The sequence below is a fragment of the Hyaena hyaena genome, unplaced genomic scaffold (genome assembly GCF_003009895.1).
Source record: "Hyaena hyaena isolate Hyena2069 unplaced genomic scaffold, ASM300989v1 scaffold_73, whole genome shotgun sequence".
NCBI classification, from domain to species: domain Eukaryota; kingdom Metazoa; phylum Chordata; class Mammalia; order Carnivora; family Hyaenidae; genus Hyaena; species Hyaena hyaena.
Window position 1 is genome coordinate 1,377,739 of NW_024080705.1, and position 15,963 is coordinate 1,393,701.

At 49.8% G+C, this 15,963-nt stretch overlaps 1 protein-coding gene across 2 annotated transcripts in view; it reads right to left on the reverse strand.

Moving 5' to 3' along the window:
* HK1 (hexokinase 1) overlaps positions 1-15,963 on the reverse strand; it is a 114,827-nt gene that overhangs the window by 25,602 nt on the left and 73,262 nt on the right. For both annotated transcript variants that reach the window (XM_039233252.1, XM_039233253.1), the window contains 5 exons: positions 11,173-11,321; positions 6,299-6,418; positions 3,218-3,313; positions 2,529-2,628; positions 2,236-2,419 (listed from right to left, as the gene is read on the reverse strand). In XM_039233252.1, coding sequence (XP_039089183.1) covers positions 2,236-2,419; positions 2,529-2,628; positions 3,218-3,313; positions 6,299-6,418; positions 11,173-11,321 — 649 coding nt within the window. The remainder of the gene's footprint in view (positions 1-2,235; positions 2,420-2,528; positions 2,629-3,217; positions 3,314-6,298; positions 6,419-11,172; positions 11,322-15,963) is intronic.

The following is a 15,963-nucleotide window of genomic DNA, read 5'->3' on the forward strand; positions in this document are numbered from 1 at the left end:
AAAAAAAAAAAAAAAAGAATTTGTCACCTCTTTAGCATTGTTCTTAACAAGACCTGACATGTGGTGATCACTAAACAGGGAAACACACTGGAGAAGACAGGCTTCTCCCCACCCTTCACTCTGTCACCCATCCACCTGTTTATTCACCACCATTTCCCTGCCATCTGGCTACCTCCCCATCTACCATCCATCCATCCATCCATCCATCCATCCACTCTCCATTTCCCCATGCCCCCATCCACCCATCCATACACTCTCTATATCCCCATTCATCCCCTCATCCATCCATCCATCTATCCATCCATCCACCTCTCCATCCTCACCCCTCCCCCTTAATCCACTATCCATTCATCCATCCCTATCAATGCATCTATCCACCACCATTCCAAAAATTTTTATCGCAAGGCAACTGTGAGCCCAATTTACAGTTCAACCTGCAGATATAGTTCAGTCCTTTAGAAAATCAGAAATACTTCAAAATAGAAGGCAGAGGTATCCAGGTTTCCACCCAAGCCACGTGGGATCCCTGTACTGAGGCTGAGGATACAGACCAGACAAGGGCCTGGGTCACATCTGCTCAGAAGGACGACTTCTGATGAAATGACTGATAGTAACTACAGGTAAAGGTATGTAATCGCCTATCGGAAACCCCTGGGGTCATATATGCTTGGGAATGTGGAGCTGTGAGGATTTTAGAGCTCCACTGTGATACGTAAGCACATATTACAGACTATCCCCAGGGGTACCTGAGATAATGATGTGATCAAGTACATCCACAGATCTCCAGTAAACTGTGTAAGTAGGCACATGTCATAGCTTCATGTCAGATGGGGTCAGGTTTTAGTGCTGCAAGTTAGGTGAATGGATTGGGTAGGGGGGGTGGAGGGAACCCTTTGGCTGTCAGAGCTTTGGAACAGGCTTCCTTTATCACTACAAGCTGGTACCCCAGTCTCAGGATGCAAAGTAGATGTTCAACTCTGGGTCTAAGAACTCGGCATTCCCTTTCTGAGAAACCTAGTTTATTCACCACCACCATTACCAGTGGAGGGGGGCCGGCCATTTATGTGATTCCATTAATTCGGGCGGAAAGCCCAATCGTCCAGCCTGGGGTATGGAGATTTTTGGGTGATGGGTTCTAAAATGACAAAAGAACTCCCATTTCTCTCCGGCACGTTAGGACTGCTAAGGGGCACCTATGTGGCTCAGTGGGTTAAGCATCCGACTCTTGATTTCGGCTCAGGTCATGCTCTCACGGGTCATAGTCCAAGCCCCACATCAGACTCTGTGCTGACAGTGTGGACCCTTCTTTCTCTCTCCCTCTCTCTCTGCCTTTCCCCTGCTCCCATGTTCTCTCTCCCTCTCAAAATAAATAAACTTAAAAAAAGAAAAAAGATAAAGACTGCTAAGCCAACAGGGCCAACATCTCTCAGTGTGCTGACAGCATCCGGCCCTGGGATATGGCTGCTCGGAGTGCTGCTAGCACAGGGCATTGCAGAGAAATAGGGGCATGGGCATTTCAGGAAGTCAGTAGCTCCAACCAAGAAATCCCCACACTAATGTCTGCCCTGAATAATGTCACTCCTACCTCAGCATCCAGGAGCTCTCCAAGACCAAAATTAATTTACCCAATAAATCTGATGCTCTTTATCAACTGTGACCCATCCGCCTATCCATGACATGGAAGAAGTTTCTCCATTCTCATGTCACCCTAAGGTCTGTATGATGGTTTGCACTCACTCCTCTGCACAACAGACACCTACGTGGCACATACCTCCCCAACGTGCTCGTAAGTACTGGACAGGAAGGTCCTACTCTGTATCCTCAGAGCCTAGCACAGAGCTCTCAAGAAGTAGCACTGAATGAGCGGACCCTCACTCTCTCTGCTCAGCTGATACCCTGCTTACCACGGGCCCCCGCTCGCTCTGAGTGGCAACACTAGTGACTACAGGGGGTTTCTAAACCTTAGCTTTACACTAATGCTTCTGGGTTTTTAATTTTCAAGATTTTTTATAAGGACACAATTATAGTCTAATTGGACAAAGAGAAAATCATTCAAAACATGCTTTTAAAGCTGCAGTCGCCACAGCCACGTATCTATCCCCAGGAGCGACAGGTGCTGCAAATCTGTTGGGCTTATTTGTGACCACCTGCCTTTCTGCCCCTTTTTTCTCACAACCCATGCCTTTCATTAAGTGTCCCCTAAGTTTGTGAGTCATCAGAAAAGGTGGGACTCACAGCTGCTTCCCAGGGTTGAGAGAGCCTCGGTCTATCTCCCGGTCGAACTCGGTGCGGATGTCTTCAAGGGACCCATCATCCCCAAAGGCCCCCCACTCTGTGTTGATGCACATCCTGCCCTCGTCGCCTTCCACCAGGTCAATGTGCCTCAGTTCCTCCATGTAGCATGCGTTGGTGCCAGTGCCTTGGAGAGAGAAACATGATCAGAAGTTGCGACCACACAAAATCCTGAGAGGAGGCTGTGCTTCTGGAGACACTACCCGAAGGGAGGGACGAGGAAAAGGTGACGTTACCAATGATAAGGCCAACTTCACACTGCTGGTCGTCATAGCCACAGGTCATCATGGTCCCCACCGTGTCGTTCACCACAGCCACAATGTTGGCATCATAGTCCTAGGGACACAGAGGGGCTGTCACCGTCCGCTCTCGCATGGAAGAAGTCACCATCCTTCAAGAGAGCTCCCGTTTCCACCCCTGCTCCTGTGAGTGGCGCTGCTCTCATTATACTGCCAGCATTCGGGTCAGCTAGATTAGACTGCACGGTAATTAAATTAGGGAAACTGCACAGTCATCTTAATTACCTGGCTTAAGAGTCTTTCCAGAGCGGATCTTACACACAGAGCCACAGCCCGCTACAAACCACCACACTACATCCGTGTGCTGACTGCCCCCATTCCATCCACGCCGGCGGCACCTGACCACATCAGCTCCCTGCACAGCCCAGCGCTCCTGTCGGAGGCACCCCCTGCCCAAAGGCCCGGCTCCTCTGGGTGGCACTCCAGAGACCCCCTGCTTTGAATCACCCCAACCTTCTGGGCTCTGGAATCTCACCGTTCATCCGCCTGGGTCTTCCAGACACCTATGTGATGCCTCAGGTCGTGCACTACTGCCCCCTGGAAGGGCCTGGTCTGTTTCAGATCACAGACTTGTTCCCACACTCCCCCATCTCCATGTGGCCAAGGAAGGTGGCCCTGAAAGTTACCCCGCGCTTTTTGATGGCTTTGTTAAGCAGTTTCACCACATCCATTCCCTCCACTCCACTCGCTTTAAATTTCTTGGTCCAGGTGATCAGGACGGCCTGCAGAGGAGAACAGATGGGGATTGGGTGAGGGCTGGGAGGCCTCCAGAACCCCTAGGTCCCTGGGGAGGCTGCTCAAGACAAGTGACAAAGCAGAGGCCCAGAGAGGACAAGTGGCCCAGCCCACATCACCCCGGGTACCAACAGAGCCAGACTCTGTCCCATCTCCTGCACATCTACCCACGGAAAAAATCCTGCAGCTCATACTGGAATACAGCAGGTGGCTGGCCAGGACAGTCCTGTCACATAGCATGCAAACCTAACTGGATGTCAACTGCTCAGCCAGACTCCATTTAGAAAGAGAACAAGAGAAATCCAGTCATGACCCGATCACCCCTCCCCACCTGCAAGCCAAACACCGGCTTCCACAGCCCCAGGGAGAGAGAGGCAGAGCCAAACTGTCAAGAAAAACAAAATGCCAAGATGATCTTTGGCTACTGAACTTCTAAAGTCAAGTCCTAGAGATTTAAGGGTAATACTGACTAAATATGATTTATGACCCCTGTTGGGAGGCAGTAATAAAATATGATCCATTTCTGTCTGTATATTAATGGAGAAACATCAAAAAAGATAGACAGCCAATGGTCATTCGCTTGGGAATGGGGAAGGGTCAGAGTTTTACTTTTGATTTTATGTCTTTATATTATTTCATATTGCTTTTGTATTCTTTTTAATCAAAGATACTAAACAAAATAATACTTGTTATACTGGACTGTTGTTCTCTGAGTGGAGAAAGCTGCCATACATGTGGCAGGGTTGGGAAGAGCTATTATTGCTCAGGCCCTACGTCCCTGGGGGGACACAGGGATGGGAGTTTGCCCATACAGGGGCTGCCAGCTCACGGTGAAAGCCATGCGACCTGTAAGACACGCAGAAGGGTACGTGTTTGGAAGTTTGTGGTTCTCTGCTCAGTAGCAGGCTGCTGCTAAGCCAGGCATTCCAAAAATCCCTGGACACTGTTTTCTTTCCCTCAATTCCAGCCCCCAAGAAGCCTCAGAGAATGTTATGGAAAGAATGTGGGGCTGGAAGTCAGGAGGCCAGTCCCATTCTCACACCTCTGCCCATTGCCTTGTGGGCAGCTCCCCGAATTCCTCTGAGAGTCACTTTGCTCACCTGTGGAGCAAGGCAGCTGGTCTAGATCTGGACAATCTTGAAGGTTCCAAGCATCCCTGAAGGGGCACAGGCCCCCCAGGTGACTAATTAGTCTCTGGTCCACTGGCTTCCTGGCAGGCCTGACAGGGGTCAAGGCCTATGGGTGGGGACCCTGCCTCTAGCTCCTCTGCCTCCAAAGCCCCTCTACCAGGCTATCTGCCCTGCTCTGGGGGGCTCTCCTGTCTGAGGACATTCTCTCCCCCTTCTGCCACGTCTTCTTCCCTGGAAGATTGTACCTTCTGTGGGGCAGGACCCATCTACTCCCTGTTCTCTCCCAGGGCCTAGCCTAGTCCACCAGGATAGCACTCAGTCAACAGCCACTGGTGAATGAATGAGCAAGCAAATGAGTCGCTTCATTCTCAAGCCATCCGGCACCTCTCATGGTGGGAGGGACTGTCAACCCTGTCTCTGCCCAGGGGGCATGACTGTTCTGTCTCCACTCTCAGAAGCAAAGGGAAGCTTAGCACCAACAACAGGCTTTGAGAAAGGTTTGGGAAGACACCCTGGAAGCCAAAGTGACCCGAACACCTTGGAGGTGTCGCAATGCCAGATACCAGAGTCCAGACTGGCCACAGTGGTCCTTTTGGAGACAGGGGGACAGCAGTGTTTCAGAGGTCTTTAGTTGGGGGTAGGGGATAGGGGCAGGGGCTAGGTGAGGGGGGTGCCCGGGGATTCTGGTCCTAGATCTGCCATTAATAAGCCCCGTGACCTTGGGAGGCCTCGTTTTCCATCTGAGGAAGGAGGGGCTTGGCCTACTGAGCTCTCAAGTCCGTTCTTGCTCTAACAGGACGTGATTACACAAATCACACAGACGGAAGGGCTCCAGGAGCGTGACACGGTGCCCGCGACAGGGTACTGGGCCTACTGATAAAGAGGCACAGGGAAGCTGCCTGGAGGTGTGGAGGTGCCACGTGCACCAATGTTACTACCCTGCACGGACTCTGGAGCCCAACTGCTCCAGAGCTGCTCCAGGCTCTGCTCCCTCCTGGCCCAGTGGTCTTGGGCAGGTTCCTAATCCTTCCAAGCCTCAGTTTCCTCATCTGTAAACTGGGAATCATAAGCACTTCACTCACGGGGGTGTTTAAAGATAATGTGCATTAACGGTGACGGGCGCATGAGAACGGAGCCTGGTGCCTGATGGACCCTCAGTGATGTTAACTATCGAGGTTCCTATTATAGGAGTTTGTTCATCGGTTGCTGTATGTGTGTGTGTGTGTGTGTGTGTGTGTGTGTGTGTGTTCTGTCTCTCCATGTAGAAGAGGAACAAGGTCACATCTACTTATTTTGTATCCCTGCGGTACACTGAGGTACAATGGGGCCAAAGAGTTATGTCGGAGTCCCTCCTTGCTAAACTGGTGAATGAATGAATGAATGAACGGCAAGGGGGTGCAACAATCCACCTGGAGGTCAAAAAGGGAACCAAGGGCCTCTCTGGGGCTGGAGCCAGGCCCTGGCAGAAGCTACGGGGAGGCGGCCCTGGGGCCCAAGGCATGGGATCCTGACCAGATTCCCAGGCCCCCAGGTAAACACCACGCAGCACGCCTCCAACAAAAGGCCCGGCAGCCTCTCTCCATCACCACCAAACCTACGTTCCCTTCCTTCACTTGCTCGAGTTTCATAAATGTCTTTACTTACCTAGCGGCCACAAACACCATGATTCGTCTCTAGAAATATGTAAATCACTTAAGCATGGAGGGATAAACACAATATCATGACCTCACATTAACTCCTACAAATGTTTCTATAAAAAAAATACGATATGCAGGCTATCCGATGAGCAAAAGGAAAAAGAGTCGGGCCAGAGTTGGGCCGCCAGCCCCAGCGGGTCCTTACCTCGTCTATTTTGGACTGCCGGCAGGGGAAAGAAAACGTGAACCCCACAGGTAGTTTCTTGTCCTTGATTTTTTTCTTCTCCATGAAGTCCCCCAGGCACTCGGCAACATGGTCGAAAAGCTAGAGGAAGTGCAAGAGAGCCATCAGGAGGGGGAACGGGGAGAAAAATGTAAACAATTCCCTGTGCACACACAGAAGAGGGCGCATCGCCGAGGCGCCCTGCTGAGAAAGCCGCACTGGCTGAGAATGCTCGAGAAGCAGTCCCGTCCAGAGACCTCCCTGCAGGCCAGCCCAGCTCAGGAAGCAGTTCACAGCCTTTCATCAGAACAGGCCTCTATGCACGGTCATGGGATGTCTCACTGGGCGCTGAGGAAATCACCTCACCCTCCAAAAGGCACAGGCAGTGGGTCTCCACGGGCCCCTCCCTGTATCTCTATCTCTGTCTCTATCTCATGCCGTCTGTGTAAATGCCCAGTTCCCCGGGAGCTCCACCGCCTCCAGCGCACCTGAGTGATTAGCAATCTTCAGACGATCATACTCTTACTCCTTCCTGAAGCATGTTACGCACACGTGGAAAAGCGCACACAACCTAGAGCAGAGTTCACTGATTCTCGAAGGCTCACCCAGCTGTGTCCCCGGCACCCTCTCCCTCTCGTCCCCCGCGGCCACGGCCACCACCTAACCCCATGAGGGCTTCTAACCCGCCCTGACTTCTAGCTCTGGATTCGTTTCGCTGTCTATCATAACATAAACGCAACCAGGGTGCACTCTTTCACTTGAAATTATGTGTTGGGGACCCGTCCAGGCTCCCGTGTGCCTTTAGAGGCCATTCGTTCTCATTGCTGCAGACATTCTGTGATAGGAATACTCCACAATTTGTTCAGTGGGTTTTCATTTCAGTTTGTCTGCTCCACAACACATTGCCTGGGATACACACACACATCTTAGAATCCACTGGAAGGAACACAAAACACTGTTTCCTTAGCTTCTGCATGAATACTGTCCGTGATGGAAGGCTCACCACCTCTAAGCCAACCTTTTAGGATCTAATACCTCCCCGCCTCATCTCTAAAATGTATCCAGATTCAGGACGCCTGGGAGGCTCAGTCAGTTAAGCATCTGACTCTTGATTTCGGCTCAGGTCATGATCTCATGGTTCAGGAGTTCGAAACCTGCATCAGGCACACTGATAGTGTGGAGTCTGCTTGAAATTCTCTCTCTCTGCATCCCCTCCCCTGCTCTCTCTCTCTCTCTCTCTCACACACACACATACACACACTAAATAAACTTTTAAAAATAAATAAATAAAAATGCATCCAGAATTGAATATAATGTTTCATATGTGTTCTGAACACAGGAAAGTTTAGTTGAATGAAACACCTCCCTTTTCCTTAGCTCTATACCTCCATTAATGTAATCAAAGCACATATATGCTCTTTGGGGCACCAAAGAGTCTGGGTAACCCTGTGTCTTTTTCACATGGCTATTATACTAGACCTTCCTCGTGTACAGGACCGACACAGCTACAGAGCTTCTAGAAGGCCGAAAGAAGGCAGCATTCGCAGAGCCAACTACATGGTCCCAGGAAGCAACCCCAGCCCGTGTACCCAGACAAGGCTATCTTCCCAAAGGCTTTCCTCCCAGGGATATCCTTGAGAGGGGGCCAGAAGTCATTATTCCTATTCCCCATCTTCCCCCAGATGCTCCTGACCCAGCTCTAAAGTCTGACCCTCCTGCCAGTGCAAAGGGAAACCTGCCGAGTCTGACCTAGGAGCCTCTGTCCGAGTCACTATTACTCAGACGACAGCTGCAGCCAGTGAGTCCGACTAAAGAGGCACATGACCACCTTCCCTGGAGAAGCCTGGCTAAGCTTCCTGCGACCTACATTTCCAAGTAATACAAACCCATTCCTATGCCCGTCAGCAAGCCCCACATCATCGGCTGTCCCGGGCTCCAGGCCCCCCTGCGGCCCTCAGGAGAGAGGGCTGGGCGAGCGGGCGGAAGACAGGCTGCGGGAACAGATTCACCCGGATGGGGCGCTGCAACCAGCTCCCGGACCCAACCCAACACGGCCGCCCCCAAGTGCTCTGCTCAGAAGGAAGCGCCGTGGCTGTGAGCCTGTGAACCGCCCGCAGTCGGGGCGCCACAGCCACAGCCACAGCCACAGCCCACAGGAAGCTCCGGCGACACTACTGTGCGGTGACCAACCAGGGAGGAGGTTACTCGGCCTCACTGGGCCCAAACTTTCAGTGGCTAAAAAGCACTATTTCCTCCCTCCTAACAACGTGATCATGATTTTAAAAATCCCCACATGGAGATTCAGTTTCTCCCATTGAAAATAGCAAACAATGACCAAAACACGAATTTACACAGTTATTATTCAAAGTTCCCAAAAGTGATGTTTTAAGAAGGCTGCATTTAAGATTCCAAAATTATTTAAGCTTAAAACTGAACTGAGCCTTTGGGATACCATGTGTGTGAGTGTGTGTGTGTGTGTGTGTGTGTGTGTGTGTGCACGCACATGTGTGGAGAAGAGGCGGGAGAAGAAGATAAGGCAAATCAGGATGATGGTATATCTGGGAGCTCTTTGTGCTTAAAAGTTTTCAGTAAGCTTATAATTATTCCAGATAAAAGGGTGAAACTCTATTTAAATTCCTGCACATTACAGAACATGGGACCACAGCGCCATGACTTCAGGACTCTTCACGGGCTGAGTGGGAGCACAGCGGGGCCCCTGCCCACTACAGGCCCCTACGGGTTGGTCAGAGATCTCAGAAAAATGGGCCACTAATACTAATTTCTAACCTCAAACCAAACTTCTGGAAGACAAGTTTCCTGTTTCATCCCTATTTTCAACTGCCAACCCTCTTCTTCATCCCCTGGACCCTCCTCCTTGCCCACAGCCCTCACGTTTCCTCACCCACAAAAATTTTAAATAAAGACCATAAAGACAAGGCCCAGCCTTAGAGTATTCCACGTTGCTAAAACAGAAATATCCGGAGCCAGACTGCCTGGGTGCAGACCCCAGCTCTGTCACTTATGACCTGTGTGACCCTAGGGGCTGGCCACTTAACATCTGCGCCTCAGTTTTCTCATCTGTACAATGGGGAGAATAATGACACCTGACTCGAGGGTCACTGTGATGGCTAAAGCAGTTACCCTGTGCAAAGTGCTTACATCAGGGATGTGGACGCAGCGCTGTGGAAGCACTGCCAGGAGAACACAGACCGTTACCGCCATTATCGCCATCCTCATCTCCTTTTCTTTGCAGCCCGTTTGAAAGGGGAAGAGGAAGAGACAGACACACAGGAAACAAAGAGGTCCTGGGGCTGAGAAGACAGAGACAGAAGCTGGGAGAGAGGAGGTCCTGGGGGCGCCGTAAGAAGGAAGTCACTGAGCAAGTGAACACAGCCAGAGGTCACGTCACAAAGCACCAGGAATGTCATGGCACAGGGGGGACGGGGGAAAGCCGTGACGGTGAGGGCACCGAGCAGAAGCGACTCGACCCCAGGACGCGGGGAACAGACAGCAACAGGCCCGTGCTTGTTGCCAAACGCAAAGACCAAAATGCCAATGCGAGGCTGCGGGCCACCTGCACAAAGGAACAATGAGCGAACGCTGGGCAGGATTCGGGGACCCGGCTGCTGGCGGCCTTCAGGCCCACCCGGGATGAATGGGCCAGCTTCTGCGGGGTTGAGGGATGGGCTGGGGAGCCTCCAGGCAGGGCAGTCCAGTGACTGATACACTCATTTCAGTGGCTGACACGTGGTTCATCCAGTGTCTTCCTCAACACTCTCTGTGACACGGTAGGAAAAGCTCTGTGCCCAGACTCCCAGGAGCAGGTTAATGGCTGGGATTAGCCGTTTCCTCTCAGAAAAAAACACAAAACCAAAACACAGCAGAGCACTTGCTCTAGGACCCACCCACGTTAGTTTAGAAGCAACACAGGGTCAAGAGGAGAGGGCTCCTGGGTCTCAACTCAAAGTCCAGCTCAGAACAAATGGGTTTTCTGGAGAACTTAGTCATGAACCTTGACGTGAACACACCCTTCCTAAAGCAAATATTTGGCAAACTCTGAATGCATTTCCTGGGCAGCAGCCACGGTCAGAAGGAGAGCTACGGCCTGCGGGAGCCAGAGTGCCTATGGAGTGCGGGAGGAGCAGCCTCCGGGAACGGGCCAACGGGACATAGAATGACGGAAAACCGGGGTCACGGGGTCCTCAGTGAGCTAGGGCCCCACCACCCACCACGGCCAGGCGGGACAAGGGAAAGGGGCCCTTCTGATCATGCCCACAGCCCGTTTGCCAGCTAAGAAAGGCAGCCCTTCCCGGGGACCCCATAAAAGGAATGGGCCTCAGGTATCAAATGTGAGGGAAGAGGGTGGTGACTTTCTGTGCCAAGGACTCTTTAGGAGGCTATTAAATCCGGTAACCAGGAGCCCCTGACTAGCCCCAGGGCCATGAACTCAAATGTCTGCTGCCCCACAAGGTGACAGCCATGCCCAGTGAGGCCTGAGCCCTTGGTGAGCTGGGGGAGGAGGCTAAAGCCTTGGAAGAAGGGTTGTTTTCACCCACAGGCTCTGCTCAACCTGCACTGGGGAGCCAAGCCCAGGATCCTGAGAGAATGAACACGGCTACCCACAGTGCTGCCGGACTCCCTCCTCACACCTTCCACACTATGCAAGTCCCAGTGACACTCTCCCGTCCACCCAGACGGTGGACGCTCCTCAGGCGGTCACAGCCTTCCACCCAGGAGCCCCTCTCCACGTGAATCTAGAAGGGACTCCTTCCAGGGGCTCAGACGCCAGTGCTTGGGGGTCTGGTTCCTGGACGCAGGAGCCCACTGGGGCTGATCAGAAGGGAGCGGGGACCCACCTGGCTTCCACTGCCGTGCACGATGTTCTCCGGGGTGTCATAAATCTCGGACTCCATGTGAACATTCTGGTTTTGCTCATGATTCACTTGCACCCTCAGAATTCGAAAGGAAGACCCGCCAAGATCCAGGGCAATGAAATCTCCCTTTTCTGTTCAGGGAGACAACAGGTATCGCATCAGGTTCACGTCACAGGAAGGCCCCACACGTCTGCCAGCTTCTCGACAGGGTCTGCACCCCCCACGCAAACCTCATCCAACCACTGTCCTGTCTGGAAAATGGGCCAGGGAAGCCCTCCCAGCTCGCCGTGCAGCAGACCAGCTCCAAGCAGCGGGACGCAAGTGCTGATCTCTGTACAAAGCCCCACCCCAGCTTCTCTAACTCCCTATCCCCCCGCCCCCTGCTCCCCAAATGGCACTGTTATTCATAAAATAAAAACAAAGACATGGGATGCCTGGGTGGCTCAGTGAAGCATCCGACTTCCGCTCAGGTCATGATGTCATGGTGCAGGAGTTCGAGCCCCACGTTGGGCTCCGCACTGTCAGCACCAGGCTTGGGATTCTCTCTTTCTCTCTCAAAATTAAATAAACTTAAAATTTTTTTTTTAATTGAAGAAAATAAAAACAGCATTTCAACTCAGAGAAAAACCCCACATCTGAGGTCCATCCCATGCCTTGAGGTTCCTTCCACATCAGCGAGTCCACGCCTCCACTTAAGCCCTGGGGGATTTATTTTTAATTGTGGTGAAACATACACAACATAAAATTTACCACCGTAACCATCCGTAAGTGGTGTTAAGTACCAGTGCTATGCAGCCATCACCACCATCCGTCTCCAAACCTTTTCATCACCCCTAACAGGGTGGTGAAGCTCTAGCACCAGTAAACAGTCACTCCCCACGCCCAGTCCCCTAGCCCCTGGTCACCACCTCTCCACCTTCTGTAGATTCGCCTCATCTAGAGATCCCACAGAAGTGGAATCACACTTGTGCTTTTGTGTCCGGCTTATTGCACCCTGCACAGTGTCTCAAAAGTTCACATTGTAACATGAGTCAGAATTTCCTTCCTTTCGGAGGCTGACATTCCATTGTCTATAGCTATATTTGTCTGTCCACTCACCTGGGGGTGGACACTTGTGTTGTTTCTACCCAGGGAATGTTAACAGAAGGCCCTCGTAGTCACTTAAGAGTAACTGGCTTGATACGGTTATGTCCCTTGGGCCGGATGTGTGCAGTCACTGGGGTGTGCCTCCGTCTTACAGATGATAAGACTGTGCACTGAGGCCACCAAGAAAACAGCAAGGGAGGTGGCCGTGAGAAGGGTCCCAAAGCATTAAGTCACCATCTAACCTTCTTGACCTTGTTTCACATTAGTAATTCTCACAAATGCTCCAAAAAAAATCAGTTGAAATCTGTTAATTTTACTACTGATGTGACATCCCCACTGTCCTAATGTGTATCAGGCCAGGGGGGACAGCCACCCCTGTCATCCTGACCCCAATGGTCCCCTCAACTCTCAATCCTACAACAGTATAAACATAAGGCTGCTTGGGATCTCATTTTCCCAGGGAAGCAACCGTAGTATTCCATTTTCAGGTAACAGCACTATTGAGATATAAATCATCATACAATTCACCCATTTAAAGTGTGCAAGTCAGTAGTTTTTATTTGTAACTTTTTTTCATGTTTATTTATTTTTGAGAGAGACAGGGCGTGAGCAGGAGAGGGGCAGAAACAGAGGGTGACACATAATTTGAAGCAGGATCCAGGCTCCGAGCCGTCAGCACAGAGCCTGATTGCGGGGCTTGAACTCCCAAAACGTGAGATCATGACCTGAGCCAAAGTCGGACGCTTAACTGACTGAGCCTTCAATGGTTTTCAGCATATTCAGTTATACAACCATTGCCACAAACCGGCTTTAGAATGCTTTCATCATCTCAGAAAGAAAATCCTTTAACTACTGCTTCTCAACCAAGTCCCTCCTCCCCCATTGCCCTAAGCGACCATTAATCTACACTCTGTCTCCATGGATTTGTCTCCTCTGGACAGTTCATATGAATGGAATCCCCAGAGGAGGCGGCCTCTTGTGACTAGCTTCTTACACTTAGCAAAACATTTCTAAGGTTCATCATGTTGTCACATGGCCAAATAATAAGCCACTGTATGGATGAACCTCATTTCATCGACCCATGTGTCTGCTGATGGGCATTTGGGTTGTTTCTACCTTTTGGCTATCACCAATAACATTGCAATGAATATTTCTGTACGAGTTCTTGTGTGGCCCTGTTTTTATCTCCCTTGGGTAGACACCTAGAAGGAGGGTTGCTCTGTCAAACGTTTACCTTTTTGAGGAACTACTACTGGTTTCCAAAGCAGGTCCACCATCTTGCATCCCATAGTGATATGTAAAGTTCCCAATTTCTCCACATCCTCAATAGTAACTATCATCTAATTTTATTTTGATTTGCATTTTTCTGGCTAATGAGAATGAGCACCTTTTTTCAGGTGCTTCTTGGCCATTTTTCACCTTCATTGAAGAAATGTCTATTCAGATCCCCTGGCTTATTTTAAGAATCGAGTTGTCTTTTAAGTGTTGAGTTGTAAGAGTTCTTCATGTTCTAGACATGAGCCCCTATCGGATACATGACTTATAAGTATGTTCTCTCATTCTGCGGGTTGTTTTTTCCCCCTTTTTTGACGGTGACTTAACGAAGCAAAGATTTTCATTTTAACGAAGTACAACGGATCTATTGTTTTCTTTCGTTGGTTGTGCTTTTGCGGTCATATCTGAGAAGCCACTGCCGAACCCAGGTCACAGAGATTCACACCTAGGTTTCCTGCTAAGAGTTTTATAGTTTCAGCTCTTAAATGTAGCGATTGGATCCATTTTGAGTTGATTTTTCTCTATAGTGTGAGGCAGAGGTCCAACCTACTTCTTTCACACATGGGAATCCAGTTGTCACAGCGCCATTTGCTGAAAAGATTGTTCTTCCCTTCATCGAGCAATCTTGGCGTCTTTGTCAAAAATTAAGTGGCCATAAACGGGTTTCTGAACTCTCAATTCTTTTTTTCCCCCAATTTTGAGGGAAATGGGGGGACATTTTATAATGACACACTGAACTCTCAATTCTGATCCACGGATCTACTACCCTTACGCCAGTACCACAGTGTCTTGATTAATGTGGCTTTGTAGTAAAATCTGAAACCTGAAAGTAAAAACCCTCCAACTTTGCTCTTCTTTTTCAAGGCTGTTTTGGCTATTCTGAGTCCCTTGAGCTTTTCTATTTTATTTTTTAAGGTAATAGTTAAAAAAAAAAAAAAAGCTTGTATTTGACACATCTTTGCATTGATTTCACCAACTTGTAAGCTCTGACACACCGCTCTGTTTCTGGAACGTAGAATGGTGTTTGACACCGGGAAGAGCTCAACAAATACTTGAACTAATGCGGGTGGGAAAGGAATCAATGAACACACCAAAGAATCCTCACATTGAATTTTCACGATTCTTATCCTCTCAAGTTCCTGGAAGGAAAGACCTAGGCTTCTGTGCATCTACCCATGGCACCCAGGGGAGCTCAATAAATGCATGATCACAGGGGCTGTTGGCCCATTCATTCATTCACTCAAGGCACCTCCTACTTATTGTTCATTAAGCCCAAAGCAGTGATGCCGCTGATTGGCTGTCTTTTTTAAATAACAGAATTATTGAGAATTATTCATATATCATAAATTCATCCATTTTATCTTTTTGTTTTTATTTTAATTCCAGTTTTTTACAATTCACCCATTTTACACTGTAGAATTCAGTGGTTTTGGGCATATTTACAGAGTTGTGCAACCGTCACCACCAGCTAATTTTAGAATATTTTCAGCATCCCCGAAACAAACTCCGTACCCACTCGCAGTCCCTCTCAACTTCCTGCCAACCCCTCTTATGCACCAACAACCACGCATCTACTGTCTGTCTCCATAGCTGTCCCTGCTCTGGACATTTCCTTTCACAGCCTCAAACAACAGGTGCTCTGTTGTGGATGGCTTCTTTCACCTCCCACACGTAACTTGCTTTCAAGGCTCAGCTGTGTTGTAGCAGGTATCAGTACCTCATCCCTCCGTAGGACTGAATTATGTCCCATCGTGTGAATAGACCACATGATGCCACTGGTTTTAAACTGCTTCTATGGTCCAAAGGACACAGACCAAGGGAGAAGGCTAGGAAGCAGGGGGTTTGTAAGGAATTCTGACCCTGACTTTGTGGGTTGCTTAAATCAGTTTACAGTTTTCTTTGCTTCTTTTTTTAAGATTTTAAGTAATCTCTATACCCAGCATGGGGCTCGAACTTGTTACAAGCCTGAGACCAAGAGTCCTATGCTCTACTGACTGAACCGGCCAGGAGCTGGCCGCCGTTTAGAGTTTTCTCACGGCTCCCATCAGAACCCTAACCCGCATGGTGCTCACTGCTACCCAGCTAAAAAACTGACTCTGGTATGAGGTAGCTCCTCTCAGGAGGATGAATCACTAGAATATCAAAAGCACTTTATTTTACCATCCCAACATGCATTGAGCCCTTCTGCACTCCAAGCATTAAGAGCTTCATATGCATCATTTCAAACTCCCTCAACCCTATGCAGCAGGTACTGCTGTGATATCCCCATTTTGCAGGTGAACAAATAAAGGCTGGGAGGGGCTAGGTGATTATTAGCCCGAGCGCACAGCTGGTAAGTGGCACGGCCAGGGCATGAATCCAAAGCTCGGATTCAGAACCACTGGTTCAAACCACCTGCTGGACAGACCTCGT